At 28.2% G+C, this 16,890-nt stretch overlaps 1 protein-coding gene and 1 pseudogene across 1 annotated transcript; both read left to right on the top strand.

Moving 5' to 3' along the window:
- Positions 1-3,877: 3,877 nt before the first annotated feature.
- On the top strand, positions 3,878-5,051 carry LOC145135991 (uncharacterized). The gene is made up of 2 exons (XM_079070202.1): positions 3,878-4,365; positions 4,462-5,051. The coding sequence occupies exons 1-2, from the start codon at positions 4,039-4,041 to the stop codon at positions 4,930-4,932; spliced, it is 798 nt and encodes a 265-aa protein (XP_078926328.1). The 5' UTR covers positions 3,878-4,038; the 3' UTR covers positions 4,933-5,051.
- Positions 5,052-15,246: 10,195 nt separating this feature from the next.
- LOC145139318 (uncharacterized) lies at positions 15,247-16,135 on the top strand (annotated as a pseudogene).
- Positions 16,136-16,890: the final 755 nt, after the last annotated feature.

Raw genomic sequence — 16,890 nt, forward strand, 5'->3', positions numbered from 1 at the left:
CCCAAATCAAGGCCCAAGTGAAATTAGGGTTTTCACATGAAATGACGATTAGGGTTAAATGTCTCTTACTTAACCCATTAAGGACTTAATCCATTAAGTCCAATATTGCCTTAGATTAATTTGCCAATGATTATTATTTAATATTTTAAGTTTTTTAAATAATTCCCGTGTGTGTCCCGATCAATTCCCAAAAATTAGGGTTTTATGCCATTAGGGTTTTCCAAACCCTAATTAGGGTTTCCTACCCAATACTAGCCCATTAGGGTTTCATTGGGCCCATTAGGGTTTCATCAGGCCCATTCTGTCCAAGCATCCCAAACGAGTCAATACGCAAGCTAGGCACACCGCCACCCAACACGACGACTGGTGGCGGCAGCCACCACCTTACGATGGTGGTTTAGAGTTTTATAACTATTCCGATCGATTACAATGTTACAACACGATATCCAAACACACACAAACACACACTAAGCTACACTCACACTCATAAATAACACACACACACAGCCGCATTGTGGCGGCAGGTGGTGGTCGGAGGTGCTAGCCACCACCTCACTGTAGTGGTGGTGGCCCTCTTGTCAAATCCGGTCAACTAGCCACACACAACACACACCCAACATATCACATACGCCGTGACTGGAAGATTTGCCACATCCACCCACCTGGTGGCGCATGGCGACGGGGACAGCAGCATCAATGGCAATTAGTGGCGGCTGACGGCGACATTGAGACCCAACAGCAACAGGTTCGACCTGTCCCTCACACGACCACAACACCGGTTCTAGTTCTCGTATCATGGTCTCCGGCGTCCCACGGGGAGCTCTTTGCTGCCTACAACATCCGGCAGCGGCGGTGGCGTACAACGAAAGGGAGGGTGTGCGCAACCCAACCACGAACCACCACAGCTTCTACTGTTGTTGGCTTCCGATCTCCAAGGCTGAACGACGATGGTGGAGGCTTGTTCGACGGCAACTTCAGCTTCACCTGCGGTTGTTGCGGCGGAGGAAAAATGGTGGTCGCGCCCCCCACCGAGAAGCGACCATAGTGGCCATTACCCTCGGTTCCGTCGGGCGTCGATAGTCTCCAGTCGTAGCAAGCATCGCCGGTGGTCTTGCCGGTCGGAAAACGGGAGTGAAAGGGTGGAGGCTGCTGGAGGGAGGTGAGGTGAAGTTGGCGGCTGAGAATAGTGTTCCTAGGGTTAGGGTTTAGTGGCCGGTGCATGGTGACTTTAATACCCGATCATATCCAACTTTTCTACAATATACACCTTTTACCCCTCCTTCCCAATTTCTTTTCATTATAAGGCTATTATTTACAAATCAGCCCCCATCATCCAAGATTCATGACAATTCAAGTCCCAGCAGTTACCATATAGCCCCTCCATGACAAATTCTTTTCAACCTAGGTACATAATTTACCATTTTAACCCCAGCCATCCAAAATCCTTTCATTTTAAATCCAAATGATACCAAGCACCCCCTGGCTTCTAAAATCTTTTGCAAAGTAAATCCCAAAATTACATTTTAACCCCCGAAAGTCTAAATATATCATTTGACTCCTCGAAACCACTCTCTGCTAAATATTATTTGATTTTGGCCATAAAATAATAATAAAATTACATCTCGGGGTTCCGGATTTATTATTTAATTACCCTATTTTAAATGGGATGTTACATGTATATAGTTAGGATTTTATAGCCTTAGAATGCCTGATTTAGCCTTTCTTCATGTTCCTTGTTTTTTGTCGTAAAAAATCGTAGACAATCACAGCTCTCTCTAAAATATGACCTAATGGTCGTATCTATAATGTTACCATATAATACGTCATCGCGCCGTGGAATATTGACTATCGCGCAGTAGACATGTTTCCTTCACGTAGTCTCCACGAAACCATGCACTTCAACCATGAATCTTCCTTTGCTGACACGTCATCGCGGCATGGCCAAAGTATTATCGCGCCGTGGTGTCTTTTTCTTGTCAATTTCCAACCTTTGATGCACGTCTTCAATTTTCCAGGTTCCGACTTAGCATTTTAGCACCTTTTCTCTCAAGAACGTTTTTGCTGCTACAAAAACGAAATATAAACGAATTAAGTATCATTTATAACACATAATGACTAAATGTAGCTAACAATACTTAAAATATTGCATAAAATATATGACTATATATAACAATATCATTAAGCTTATAAATCACCAACTATTTGTTAAAATTTCTAAGTGAACACGATTTATATAGATGTTTGTTTATTTAAGCAAAAAAGTTAATTTTTTTGTTGATTGCTTAAATCTCAACATGATCATCACTACATTAATAACCTTCTTTTGATATAGTTTCTTATTAAATTTCAACAACCACGAAAAATTTACAATATGTTGCAGATTTGAAGTTTAACAAGCATGGTGAAGAGAGATGAAGGTCCTTTCTTCTATGTCCTTAGACTGCAAGGTTAGTTTTCGTATTAGACTTTTTCAGGTTTTGGAAAATTAGGAACTATTCGTTATGAAGTTCACTTTACTCCTGCGAAATCGGTTGTAATAGGAAGAAATGAAGATTGTAGGAACTTCATTGGAATTAATCGAAGTTAATAAAACTCTAACCACAAAAAGTTGTGTTTTATGGTGCACCAGGGGCAGAACGGTCATGTTTCCAAGCTATAAAGTCTTCATTGCATTCTTATAGTTGGAAGTTTGAAAATGAGTCGATAAGTGTGCCGTTAATTAAAATTTTAAGGATTGTTAAAGAGTTAAACTGAAAAAACATCATATTTCAAAAATGATTAAGTATAACAATATCAATATACTTTCATGTTGATTTTTGCAACCTGTTTTGACTGATAAAATTACAAATGGATATCTTCATAATTTCATTTTGATAGCTATTATTATTTATATTGGTTAGAATACCTAGGTTTGGATTTCTATAATATGTTGAGCCATCTCCTATTTTTCTTTAGTCATTTATGCTATATTGATATTATTCCTTTATTCAATGTCTTCTGTAGCATTTTCCAGAGTACACCGCTATTTTGGGAGTGTTCAAAAGTGTACTGCTATGAATCATATACTATGTGGCCATTTTGATGTTCATGTAGCTTTTGGTTCAAAATGTGAGCATTTTCCAAAGTACACTGTTGTATGTGGAAATGTCAAAAAATGCATTGCTATGAAGCATATACTATGTGACCATTTTGATGTTCACATGAAGTTTAAGTTGAATTTGTAATTAAATCTTCCACTTTGTAATAAATTGAGTTGTTTCTATTTATTATATATTTCTATTCGGACATAAACGCCAGTTGTAGTTACATGTTTATTCTCTTATTTTGAAGAAACTTGATAAGTTGTGTAAATATGAACTTCATGCCATTTGTATGTAAGTTATGGTTTATAAAATGTTCCATCCATGATAATTGCTTAATTTTGTTCAAACATTGCATGTTTGGTTTACACCTTATCTCATCTAAATAACGTTAAAAGATAGACACAAATTTTGGTGAACCTAATGCTGTCATAGTTAATAATGATTAAACACTTTAGGCTTCAAGCACATTGCTATACCCCTTTTTGATTACTACAATGGGGTAGCAAAAAATACTTATTTTAGACAAATGATTTACGGAAAAAGGAAAACTAAACTATTTCAATTAAATTTCTTCAAACATTATCTATGTTATTCTTTTTTAACAGTAACTTTTGGATGGAGACGTTATTTCGAATCTTTTAATAGAACATTTTCGTTAAAAGCCATGTTAAATTTTCATAAAAATTAATATGTAGGGCGATAAATTCGAATTTGATTTTTGAGACTCGCAATGGTTGGTCAAAACACGGAACCAAAAAATGTGTAAAAATATACACCCACACACAACCGACTTTGCGTACAAAATCAGATCCCATTTACACCAAAAAGAAACACACACTTAACAGTTCACACGTATCTATATCTATATAACATATATATGCACACAGTGCTAATTCATCACAAACTTATCATTTACACCGAAAAACGCAGCGAAACCCTGCCTGCAACATAGAAAATGAAGATCCCGGTGCTGGAGAATTTCATGTTCGATGAACCCTCGGTTTGGGTTACAGCGACGACGGTGGCGACGTTGCTGTCAACCGTTTACTTAGGTTTTGCAGAGTTGATCGGGAATCATCTCCAGTATTCCAAATTCTCCAACTCTAATAATTCCGACAAAAAACAAGGTATCAAGCTATCAAGCAGAACAGGTTTTTTGATTCTCTACACGCCGGCGTTCCTCGCCGGAGTTGTTTCCTTCTTCGTCTTCCCCGGCGGTGGTATCAGATTCCTTTTGCTCAAATTTGCAGTTACCTTTCATTTCTTCAAAAGAGATTTCGAGGTAATTAATTCATTTACTCTCTTCTAAATTCTAATTCTCTCTTCCGATTTGATTTTGTTCTAGTCAAATCTCATAAGATTTTCATAACATTTGCAGGTTCTGTTTGTTCACAAGTACAGTGGTGGGATGATTTTGGGCTCAACCATTCTTATATCCATCTTTTATTTGTCAGCTGCTGCAAGCATGATTGTCGTCCATTACCTGAGCCTAGGGCTTCCAGACCCTTCCATTGATCTAAAGTACATCGGTTTGATCATGTTTATGGTTGGAATCTTCGGCAACTTTTATCACCACAATCTCCTTTCGAAACTAAGAAAAGATAAAGATAAAGGATACAAAATCCCTACTGGAGGACTTTTTAATTTGGTGATTTGCCCACATTATCTATTTGAAATCATGATATTTGTGGGGTTATCTTTTATCAGCCAAACACCACTGGCTTTTGCATGCACTTTTGGCGACTCCATGTACTTGATTGCAAGGAGTTATGAGACAAGAAAATGGTATGTAAATAAGTTTGAAGATTTTCCTAAAAGCATCAAGTGTGTCATACCATATGTATTTTAAATATATGTATATTTTTTTTTCTTCTTTTTGTGGATTTGGAAATATTTGAATGAAGTTGTTGTAATTGAGTTTTGAATGGTTGTAATATTGTTATTATTATAATTCGCTATTTTTTTTTTGCTCTTCATAATTTATGCGATAATAAAATGAAACATTATTGGATATTAGTTTTTTTTTTAAAATTAATTAATGGTTCTAATTCGATAAAAGTAGATGTATTATCAATAAATCGATAAGATGATGAATAATATACTTCTTAGTCTGACCGTTATTATTTTGACAAAAATTAAGAAAAATACATGTCATTAATATAATTATAATATCGTAGATATATTAAGAGAAAAAAGTCAAATTAATCTTATTTATCCATTTTTAAGGTTTAATAAATAATTAAGAAGTTTGTTAAAGCAGTCATGATTTTTACAAATGACATCTGCAAAAATTTCGGCCATCTACAAAAAAGTATAGTTTCTTCAGATGCCATTTATGAAAATACGTTTTTCCTTAGATGCCAATCTACGAAAAAGTATTATTATCTTAGATGCTATATTTTCTCAAATTTCATATTCGAAAATCATGGGTTCCCTTAGATGTCTATCCGGGAAAAAAATGAGTTTCCTCACGGCTTTTGTGAAAAAATGATGTCATATGTGAAAATCTCAAAAGCTTGTATTTTCTAACAACATATTGTATGTTCCCGTAATTTGTACTGTGAAAATTTAATTTCAAATAATAAGGAGAATTTCATCTATATCCTTGTAAACTTTCATAATTGCGTCTATATCCTTATAAAAATTAAAATTACATATATATCCTTACAAAACCTATAAACTCATATATATATATATATATATATATATATATATATATATATATATATATTATATATATATATATATATATATATATATATATATATATATATATATATATATATATATATATATATATATATACCCACATTTTTTGAAGGGCAAAAGAACATATAGATAAAAAGAAACTAGCTACGTGTCAGCAAAAGATACAAGAAATTAAGGCAAATAAAAATACTATCTTTAATCATATTTAATATATTAAAAAATAAAAACACTATCTTTAAATTCATTTTTTATTATTAAGAAAATAATCAACTTATAACATTACAATATTACATTTGTCTCGTATTGTTATTTTCGACCTTATTACTTCATGAATCCTTACAAAATATTGACACCCACACTGAAATTAATTTTTCCGTGATTTTGCCTGTAAGCGAAGAACCAAAGAAAGAACAAAATTGTTTAGATGAGAATAATCGCAAATCTCATAAATCGATTGTAGGAGATAAAATATATTGTTTAACAATCAATTAAGAATATGCAACCTCTGGGTTTTGCTAATCGATTGTGCAAAATATAAAGCGACAAATAATCAAATCGTGAATAAGGAGATCGATTATGGAAAAGACTGCAAATAAGTATTTTAGTAATTTAGTTATAATCTAATTTAAGGATATTGTTTTTAATTTTAAATATATTAATTATCATTAAATTAAGTATTTGGATATATATATATATATATATATATATATATATATCTTATCTTTATCTTTATATACTTATAAAGGAAACATTTTTCATTTCACCACATTCATTTGAAACTCCCATGATGCATTTTACTCAAACCATATTCATTTGAAACCTTTTATTTGAATGAATACCACTCAAAAGTCTCTTAATAATTATTAAATATTCAAATGTTTTATAACTGATATAATATGTTTAATAAGCAATTAATGGATAGTCTACTATAAAAAACCAATCTCTTTGAGTAGACACACAAATACCAATCACATACAAAATTCACAAAGAAAACAAGTCTAAAGGCTTTTGTGTTGGTTTGAGGGTTTTGGACCATTTTTCGAGCCATGTTATTATGTTAAAGTTTTAATTTGTAAGTTTGTTATATACTAATTCTTTTTTTTTTCTTGGTTTAATTATTCTTTTAAGACAATCATTGTATGTTGTGGTTGAAATTTTAATGTAAATTATATTAGATTTATGTTATCCATCATATGTTATGGAATGTGATATAGATAATATTTAATTAAATATTGTATATATGTTTGTATGTTTGTGTTGCTTTAAATCAATAATTAGTTAAAAATCATGGATATGTCATATTATCCATATTATCCATGTAACTCTCTTTTAAAATGCAAATTAATGATAATAAGTGGTTTTAAAATTAACGAACAATAGCTATAAATAATAAAATCAAATTATAAAAATCATAGATATATCTTATTATCCATGCAATTCTCTTTTGAAATGCAAATTGTCAATCTTATCACTTTATTATTTAGTATATGTTTCATTTTTGAATAATAATATTAAGTGTTTCTTAAAAGTCTTCTTTAACTTATTAATAATAATAAGTGATTTAAAATTAATGAACACTAATTTTAAATGATAATAACATCAAATTATAAATTACATAACGTTAGCTACAAATAAACTGTATTTTAAATGAACATAATTAATGAAAATAGAAAATAATTGCACACGTAAAAATTTAAATTAATCAATGATAACAATTGTTAAAAATAATACTAAATAGATAATTATATTTAATTCTATTAATGAGGAAGGTAGGTTGATGTCAATCAATATAATTGTTCAAAATAGTTGAGATTATATATATATATATATATATATATATATATATATATATATATATATATATATATATATATATATATAAATTAGTGTAAAAATATTATGTCAAAGTTAATGTCAATAACATAACCATTATAAACATATATTTTTCAATATTCTAACAATGTATTTTTAACCTGCGCCGCGCAACGCGCGGGAATTCGTCTAGTCATACATACTTATAAAGCTAGCATTTTTTCTTGAATCTCATGCATTTGAAACCCCATTTTTTAATTTTCTCAAACCACATTAATTTGAAACCCCTTTTTTAACTAATGCAACTCAAAAGTTTTCTTAATTACGATTTAACACTCAAAAGTTTTATAACTTATATTATGTTTAATTAGCATTTAGTGAAAAGTTTACTATAAAAAGACCAATCTTTTGTGTCTTTTGTGTTATATAAAATCTTACATGCAAGAAGGATTTGAAGATATTGTGATTCAAAAGTTTTCATATAGTTGAAGCATTCACGATCCAAATATGATGATTTGAAGAAATGGGTTATGTCGCATCGATGGTAATTCTAATATGATTTTTTCTTTCAACCAAAACAAATGAAACTTTTTCTATTTTTTATTTATATTAAGTTTCTCATTTAATCTTTATATGTGATTTGTGTGTATTACTCAATCTTGAATGTGACTCTCCAAACATCAATGTTTTGCTTGGAATATCTTTCTGATTCTTCTTTTTCAAGAAAAATATTTTGATTGCAGGTTAGTGAAAAATTGTCATCAAGTTTCTATGGTTGAATGGTGTTAAATGAAGAAAGAAAATTCATAAAATGGATATAAGTTTTTTTTGTTTGAGCAAAGTTGACGAATGTTAGTTTTTTCTTTTAATTTAAATGTATGTTTATGCAACATCTTTATTTATATTTTCAACCACCCAATGCTCTTACTTATTTGATTGTAGTTTTTCTATTTTGATTATGTTTATTTTCTATTATTTTTTTGTTGGGTTATCCTACACAACATATTTAAATGACAATATTTAAAAGATAACATAATTTTGAACATTTGATATGTAATTATGATAGACTTATCAGGATATGTTCTTCATATGAAAGTAATTTATCCATATTACTAAGACAAGAATTACATATGACATTTACGAATATATATATATATATATATATATATATATATATATATTATATGTGATTTGTTTAACATGTATATGCACCTATGTATGTTATAAATTTATAATTAAATATCTTTATGTTTAATAAATGAAGGGATTAAAATGATGCATCAAAACCAATTAATTAGACGAATATAATTATAATAATAATAATAATAATAATAATAATAGTAATAATACATTTCCAAGTACCGCATTCATTTGAAACTCACACTACAACTCAAAAGTTTTCTAATTTATGTATATTTATTAGTTACAACTCAAGAGTTTTTAACTTATGATTATTAATTAGTAATCACTAATAACTTTTTATTTTACTTTATTTTATAAGGTTGTAAAGTTTTGCTCATTAAAAACATTAATGATTTGTGATTTAAATATGAAAAGTTAATATAAATGTTATAATAGATGTTTTAGTGTTTTTATGTTATTAAAAGTTATAGTGTTTATTTTTCAGATTTTTTATTATTCGTTGTATATATATCTTTTTTAATACAAATGTTATAATAGATGTTTTTCTATTTTTATGTTACTAAAAGTTGCAGTTCATATTTTTGTTCATACGTTTTGTTACCCGTTATATTATCATTCATTTGATATATAATTTACACAATTTTAAACGGTTTATAAAATTATCAAATAATTGTATATATCACAATGACTTAAAAATTAAACTATAATGTTTAATAAAACTAATATGTTAACTATATGTTTGCTTTACTACTAACACTTTGTTTCAAAGTAGAAATATTAAATAATAATTTGGTAAAAGTTATTATTTTAACTATATAATTCTATTCTCGCGCAACGCGCGGGGATTCGCCTAGTATCTATCTATATCTATATCTATCTATCTATATATCTTATAAAGCTAGCATTTTTCCTTGAACCTCATGCATTTGAAACTCCCAAAGCTATTCAACTTATATTTTTACTCAAACCATATTCATTTGAAACCTCCTATGTGAATGAATACCACTCAAAGGTCTCTTAATAATGATTAACTATTCAAAGGTTTTATAACCTATATAATATGTTAATAAGCAATTAATGGGTCTCTTTTAGTATAAACACAAATACAAATCACATACAAAATTCACAAAGATAACAAGTTTAAAGGTTTTTGTGTTGGTTTGAGGGCTTTGGATCATTTTCGAGCCATGTTATTATGTTAAAGTTTTTAATTTGTAAGTTTGTTATATACTAATCTTTATATATATATATATATATATATATATATATATATATATATATATTTCTTGGTTTAAGTATTCTTTTAAGACAATCATTGTATGTTGTGGTTAAAATTTTAATGTAAATTAGATTAGATTCATATTATCGATCATATGTTATGGAATGTGATATAAATAGTATTTAACTAGATATTGTATATATGTTTGTATATTTGTGTTGCTTCAAAAAAATAATTAATTAAAAATCATGGATATGTCATATTATCCATATTATCTATGTAAGTCTCTATTAAAATGCAAATTGTCTATCTTATCACTTTATATTTTAGTGTATGTTTAATATTTTAATTATAATAGTAAGTGTTTTTTAAAAGTTTTCTTTCACTTATTAATAATAATAAATGGTAAATTATATAAATCATGGATATTTTATATTATCGATGAAAGTCTCTTTTGAAATACAAATTGTCAATCTTATCATTTTATTATTTAGTATATGTTTCATATTTGAGTAATAGTATTAAATGCTTCTTAAAAGTCTTCTTTAATTTATTAATAATAATAAGTTGTTTAAAATTAATGAACAATAATTTTAAATGATAATAGCATCAAATTAAAAATTATGTAACATTAGCTACAAATAAATTGTACTCTAAATGATCATCATTATTGAAATTAGAAAATAATCACATAAGTAAAAAATTTTAATTAATCAATCATAACATTTTTTATAAATACTACTAAATAGATAATTATATTAATTATATTAATGAGGAAGGTGGGTTGATGTCAATGAATAATATTGTTCAAAATAGTTGAGATTATATATATAAATTAGTGTAAAAATATTATGTCAAAGTTAATGTCAATAAATAACCATTTTAAACATATATTTTTCACTATTTTAACAATATATTTTTAACATGTGTCGCGCAACGCGCGATTATTCGTCTAGTATATTATAAAGCTAGCATTTTTCGTTGAACCTTATGCATTTGAAACTCTCAAGACTATATAGAAACATTTTTGCTCAAACCACATTCATTTGAAACCCCCATCTTTTAAGTAATACAACTCAAAAGTCTTCTTAATAATGATTTAACACTCAAAGGTTTTATAATTTATATTATGATTAATAAGTACTTAATGAAACGTTTACTATAAAATAATCAATCTTTTGGGTAGACATGCATACAAATCACATTTCGAGATATATTATTATGTTATAGATTTTTGTGTTGGTTTGAGGTCTTATGACCACTTTTCGAGATATATTATTATGTTATAGATTTTAATTTGTAAGTTTGTTGTATACTAATTATTTATATATTTTTCTTGGTTTTGGAGTCTTTTAATACAATTGTTGTATGTTGTGCTTTAATCGTTAATATATTAGATCAGATAGATGTTATCGATCATATGTTATATACCGTGATGTAGATAATATTTAATTAGATATGTTAAATATTATCGTTTGTTTTGTACCGCTTCAAAAAAGTAACTAAGTAAAAGTCGTGAATATTTTAAATTTTCTATGTAAATCTGAAAGATATATTTTTATTTTTATGTATTTGAAACTCTCATTACTTTTCAATTTTCTTTCTAATAATGATTATACATTGATTAATAATGTTAAATAGATGTAAAAAGATAATTGTAATCCTAAAATTAACTAAACTTGAATATACATATTTTAGTTATACTTAGTTTTGATATGTTATTTCTTAAATTGTCAGTTTAAAGTCATAACTTTTGAATAATTTGTATAAAATACTTAAATTGTTAATTTAAATACAGTGTTAAAGTACTAACTTAAATGAAAATTTCAATTAAACTTGAAGAAAATCCAATGACTATTTTGTAAATAGTTATAAGTTATAAATTATAGTGTTAAACGTAATAACTAAATTGTAATCCCAAATCAATTAAAATATTTCCTAAAACTATTTTTATAAACATTAATAATTTCTAAATAAGTATCTTACAAATAACTTACAACGATAATAGTTAAAAGTAATATTGTTACCTTTAAAAACAAAAACAATGTTTGATGTTTTAAATAACTACAGTAATAGAAATTAAAAAGTTAATCAAATGTAGTTTTTAAAATCTATTTTTTTTAAACTAATTAATCATAACAACAACTATAAATAACATTAATTTATATACTCTATTTAATTTTATTTATGAGTAACATGCTGATAGAGTCCACTGAGACGATTAAGCCTATATAGTTTTAATAGATTTAATATGATCATATAATTCAAAATAATTAATATTTTATACTAAATCAGTATAAGAATTATTATATCAAAGTTAAGTATCACATTTTTATATTTATTTAACAAATATTTTAAATTTATAATTGTATTCTGCGCAACGCACGTGCATTCGCCTAGTATCTTATAAAGCTAGCATTTTTCTAAGCATCACATTGATTTGAAACTCCTTTGTCCTTTCATGTTCTCAAAACTTATAAAAGAGACAAATTTCCAAGCACCATAGTGATTTGAAACTCCCATGTTTTTTTATATTCTGCAATGACTTTTCAAATGTATTTTAGTAATGATTATTAATTGCTTATACATCAAACATGTTATATAAGTTGTTACATGTGATTTATGAATCTTTGTTTCTCTCTTTAGTTCTTGGTTTCCTAAACATCTCACTTTAAGTGAAATTCTTTCTGCATCTTCTTAGTTTATAATGTCACCAACTTGAAACATTACAGTTTTAGCAACATTGCACCACACTTCTCCAATCACTCATGTAAGAAGAATGTTGATTACATTGTGTTTTTATATAGAAAAGGCAAAATGTGATTTGTTGTGTTATGGATTTAAAAAAAATGGTGGTCGGATGTTGTATATTTAATTGTAGTGGATGTCTAATATTAGATTTTGGTTCATAATATTCTTTTTATATGTTAATATCTTTTTGTTTATGTTATATGCAGATTATTGTGCAATGTGGGTGGTTGTGTGGTAACTTTATGTTTGTAATTATATTTCAGTTTTCATTTATGGGTGGTTGTAATTGTACTTTATATTTGTAATTGTATTTTACTTTGCGTTTATGGTGTTTACGGGAAGAAAAATATGAGAATGATCAATACTTTGATCGTTGGCGTTTTTTTGTTGTATGCATCATATCCACGTTAAACATAGATGGACATTTAACCTTATGGATTATGTTATGATAGAGTAAAAAAATTATATTTGTGTTATTTAGGTACCTTTATATTTGTTTTGAAAAAGTCTTGCTACACAAGTTTTATCTTTGTTCCACTTATATAGAAAAAATTCTAAAATGTTTACCTTTTTTTATTATTGGAATGCGATTGTCCTTTCTATTTTTTCCCTTTGGTGTACGACACAAATGAACACAAGTAAGATTTAAAATAATTAGCATTACTAATAACTTTATTTATAAATATCTTAAAATTCCACCCAGTTGTAGTATATGAAGTATTTTCAACCAAATGCTTAATTTCCTTAACAATTAAACACCAATAGATGTTTATAATTCTCATTTTATTAACAAATATTGTTTTTTCTATAATAAGTAAATAAAAAATTGTTATAACTATTTTCTTAAAACAACATGATAACATTAATAGTTTAAACAACATAAATTAAAAAAAATAGATTATGATACATTGGAAAAACGATTAATGTTTGAATTAATCATAAACGAAATAAAAAAATGTTTAAATAAATGGTTTTCCAATTAACAATGTCAATAGTGAAAAAATGTATCAAATAAAAAACTACATTTAACTAACTAAGTTCACACATAACATATGAATGGATACCATTGAGATGATATGATCCTAAAATACATCTATCTAAATTGATTGACCATAAGTAGATGCTATTATAATGATTTGGTTTTAATATATATATATATATATATATATATATATATATATATATATATGTATGTCTTATGGTATATTTAAAATAATTATAATATTTTATAACATCTTAGTGCAATATTCATTTGAAACCCCCTATTTTATTTAATACCACTCAAAATTCTTCTTAATAATGACTTAAACACTCAAAAGTTTTATAACATATATATTATGTTTAATATGCATTTAATGAAAATATTACTATAAAAGGTCAATCTTTTATGTAGACAACCATATAAATCACATACAATTGAAAAAAAAACAAGCTTAAAGATTTTTGTGTTGGTTTGAAGTATTTTGACCATTTTTTTGAATTATTTTATTATGGTAGAGCTTTTAATTTATATGTTTGTTATATGTTAATTCTTTTTTTTATATTTTTTTGGTTATAGTATTCTTTTAATACAATTGATGTATGTTGTGGTTGAATCGTTAATGTAAATTATATTGTATACATGTTATCGATCATATATTATATATGTTGCTTCAAAAAATAATTAATTAAAATTCATGTATATGCTATATTTTCTAGGGGTGTGTATGGGTCAGTTTCGTTCGGTTATAGGCTAAAACCAAACCATAATCATTGCAATCGATTAATGAATTTTGGTAACCAATGTGAATCGGTTAAAATTTTAGTCGGTTAATGGTGTTCGGTCATTGATTAATATCGGTTAACGATAATGGTTCAAAATGATATGGAAATAAAAATACATTACTATAAAATGTGAGAAACAAAAAAAAATCATTGCGATAAAAACTACATTGCTATAAAATGTGAGAAACAAAAAATCATTGTTATAAAAAGTGAATAAAATTAGAAAGTAGGTTGCTAAAATTACAAGTGGTAAATTAATGGTGATTAACTAATACCAAATTGTATAACTAAATCTAATTCAAAATTAAGTACTTTATAACTGTGACATGATTACTCTTCAAATTCTCAGTTTCCAATATAATTACATATTATATACCTTATATATATATATATATATATATATATATATATATATATATATTATAGTTTAGTTAATATTGTTGGATTGATTCAGTTCATTTTGTAGTGATTTGGTTTTTGATGAAAACCATAAGGGAATCATATGTATTCGGTTAATCAATATTAGAAATCACACCATCTTTTAGTAATGGTTCGATTATAATGGTTCAATTATATTGGTTGATTCGGTTTTGGTGTGGTTTTCGGTTAATATGTTCACCCTCAATTAGAATTTAGCATCCTTGGACTCGGTCCAAATCAGGGACTCGGTCCCCAATTTTATGCTAATTCAGTCCTCCAACAAAAAGAAGCCGACTCGATCCTTTTTTTTTCCTTTCACGTATTTGCCCTTCACCTTTGTTCCTCATGTACGCCTTCGCTTCTTCCTCCTATCTGAAACCACAGGAACGAATCTCGGCTTCAGAAGATGAAATCGATTGGGTGAAGACTCAGATCGAAATGAATGGACTGCATATGCATGATAATGTGCTCTGCAAGGGTATCAATCCTCGTACTCGCGCCCAACAGCTTCACGATTTGATCCAGTAAATTACTCAGATATCTGTCTTGTTTTTTATCTCGCTTTGCAATTGCTGCAATTTTAAAACCGAATTGAACAGTTGTGTACTATAACAAATTGAAATCAGTGGTGCTTAATCTTATGGTACGATGATATGAATTAATAGATCTATCCTTGACTTGTTTCATCACAATTACAGGTACAAAGGGATATCACATTATGAACAAGAGGAAGAAGCAAAGAACCACACAGCCTTTCCATGTCCAGGTGAACTCCTAGTAGAACAACACCACAGTAACTATGGAGAACCTTGGGGCTGGTGGGAGAGATGTATTCGAATTCCTTGTAGAATCCTCTCACTTAATTCCAGAATCACGTGTTCTTGAAATCGGATGTGGTACACTTCGAGTTGGCTTACATTTCATCTGATACTTGAATCCAGAACATTTCCATTGTTTAGAAAGAGACGAGCTCTCTCTCATGGCTGCATTTAGGTATGAACTTCCTGCACAAGGGTTGCTTTATAAACATCCTTTTATCTTGAAAGGTGAAGATATGGAGTTTGTTAGATTTGGGTCTGGATTTATGTATGATTTAGTGTATGCAAGTGCTGTGTTTCTTCATATGCCTGATAAGCTTGTATGGGTTGGATTAGAGAGATTAGTGGGTCGATTGAAGCCTTTGGATGGAAGATTATTTGTGTCTCATAATGTTAAGTTTGTGGAAACCATGTAAACTTTTAAGTTTTAACCTCCTTAGGCTTCTCATACAGATTTTGATGTCATTTTTAATTCTTTGAAGGAGGAAAATAGAGTTGCAGTTGTATAATGTAACACACATTGGTGAAATGAACAATCCATTTGTTTGTATTTGTTATTACTTAACAATTTAACATGCATCCATTCAAAAAAAAAACTCAGTCATATGTGGTCATAAGGGTAATATAGTCATTTTTTCATCATTCACCATAGTCGGTCAAAAAAATAATCAAACAGCATAAACTCAGTCAGATGTGGACTCAGTTCGAACTTCTAACTCAGTCTGCTTCTAACTCAATCAGCTCTAATTCAGTTAGCAACTATCAAACGACCCCTTAGTTTTATAGTTTTCTGAATGTTGACCTTGAATCAGATTAATAGATTATCATTTATCATAAATTGAATGTTGAAATCAAAAATCAGATTATGAGAAATCATCAAATCAGAGTATGTTACTTATTTATCAGAAATTGAAATCTGATTATGAGATTATCAGTTTATGCTAATTAGGTAATCGGTTATTTCCCTTTTGGTACTTAAGGATATATTGTGTTCACTTGTGTTCATTAAAGGCCTCTCTATTTGTTTTATGCATATGTTCACTGTGCGAAAATTGAAAAAAAAACATTTTCTTGTAATGTTGTTATATTAAGAATTGGTACTTCTTAATATGCTACGATATGTTTTTAGATTCCTTAAACGTGTGCTTCCAGTTGAACTTGGTATCTGAGA

Source organism: Lactuca virosa, chromosome 9 (genome assembly GCF_052849685.1).
Source record: "Lactuca virosa cultivar CGN04683 chromosome 9, Lactuca_virosa_CGN04683_v6, whole genome shotgun sequence".
NCBI classification, from domain to species: Eukaryota; Viridiplantae; Streptophyta; class Magnoliopsida; order Asterales; family Asteraceae; genus Lactuca; species Lactuca virosa.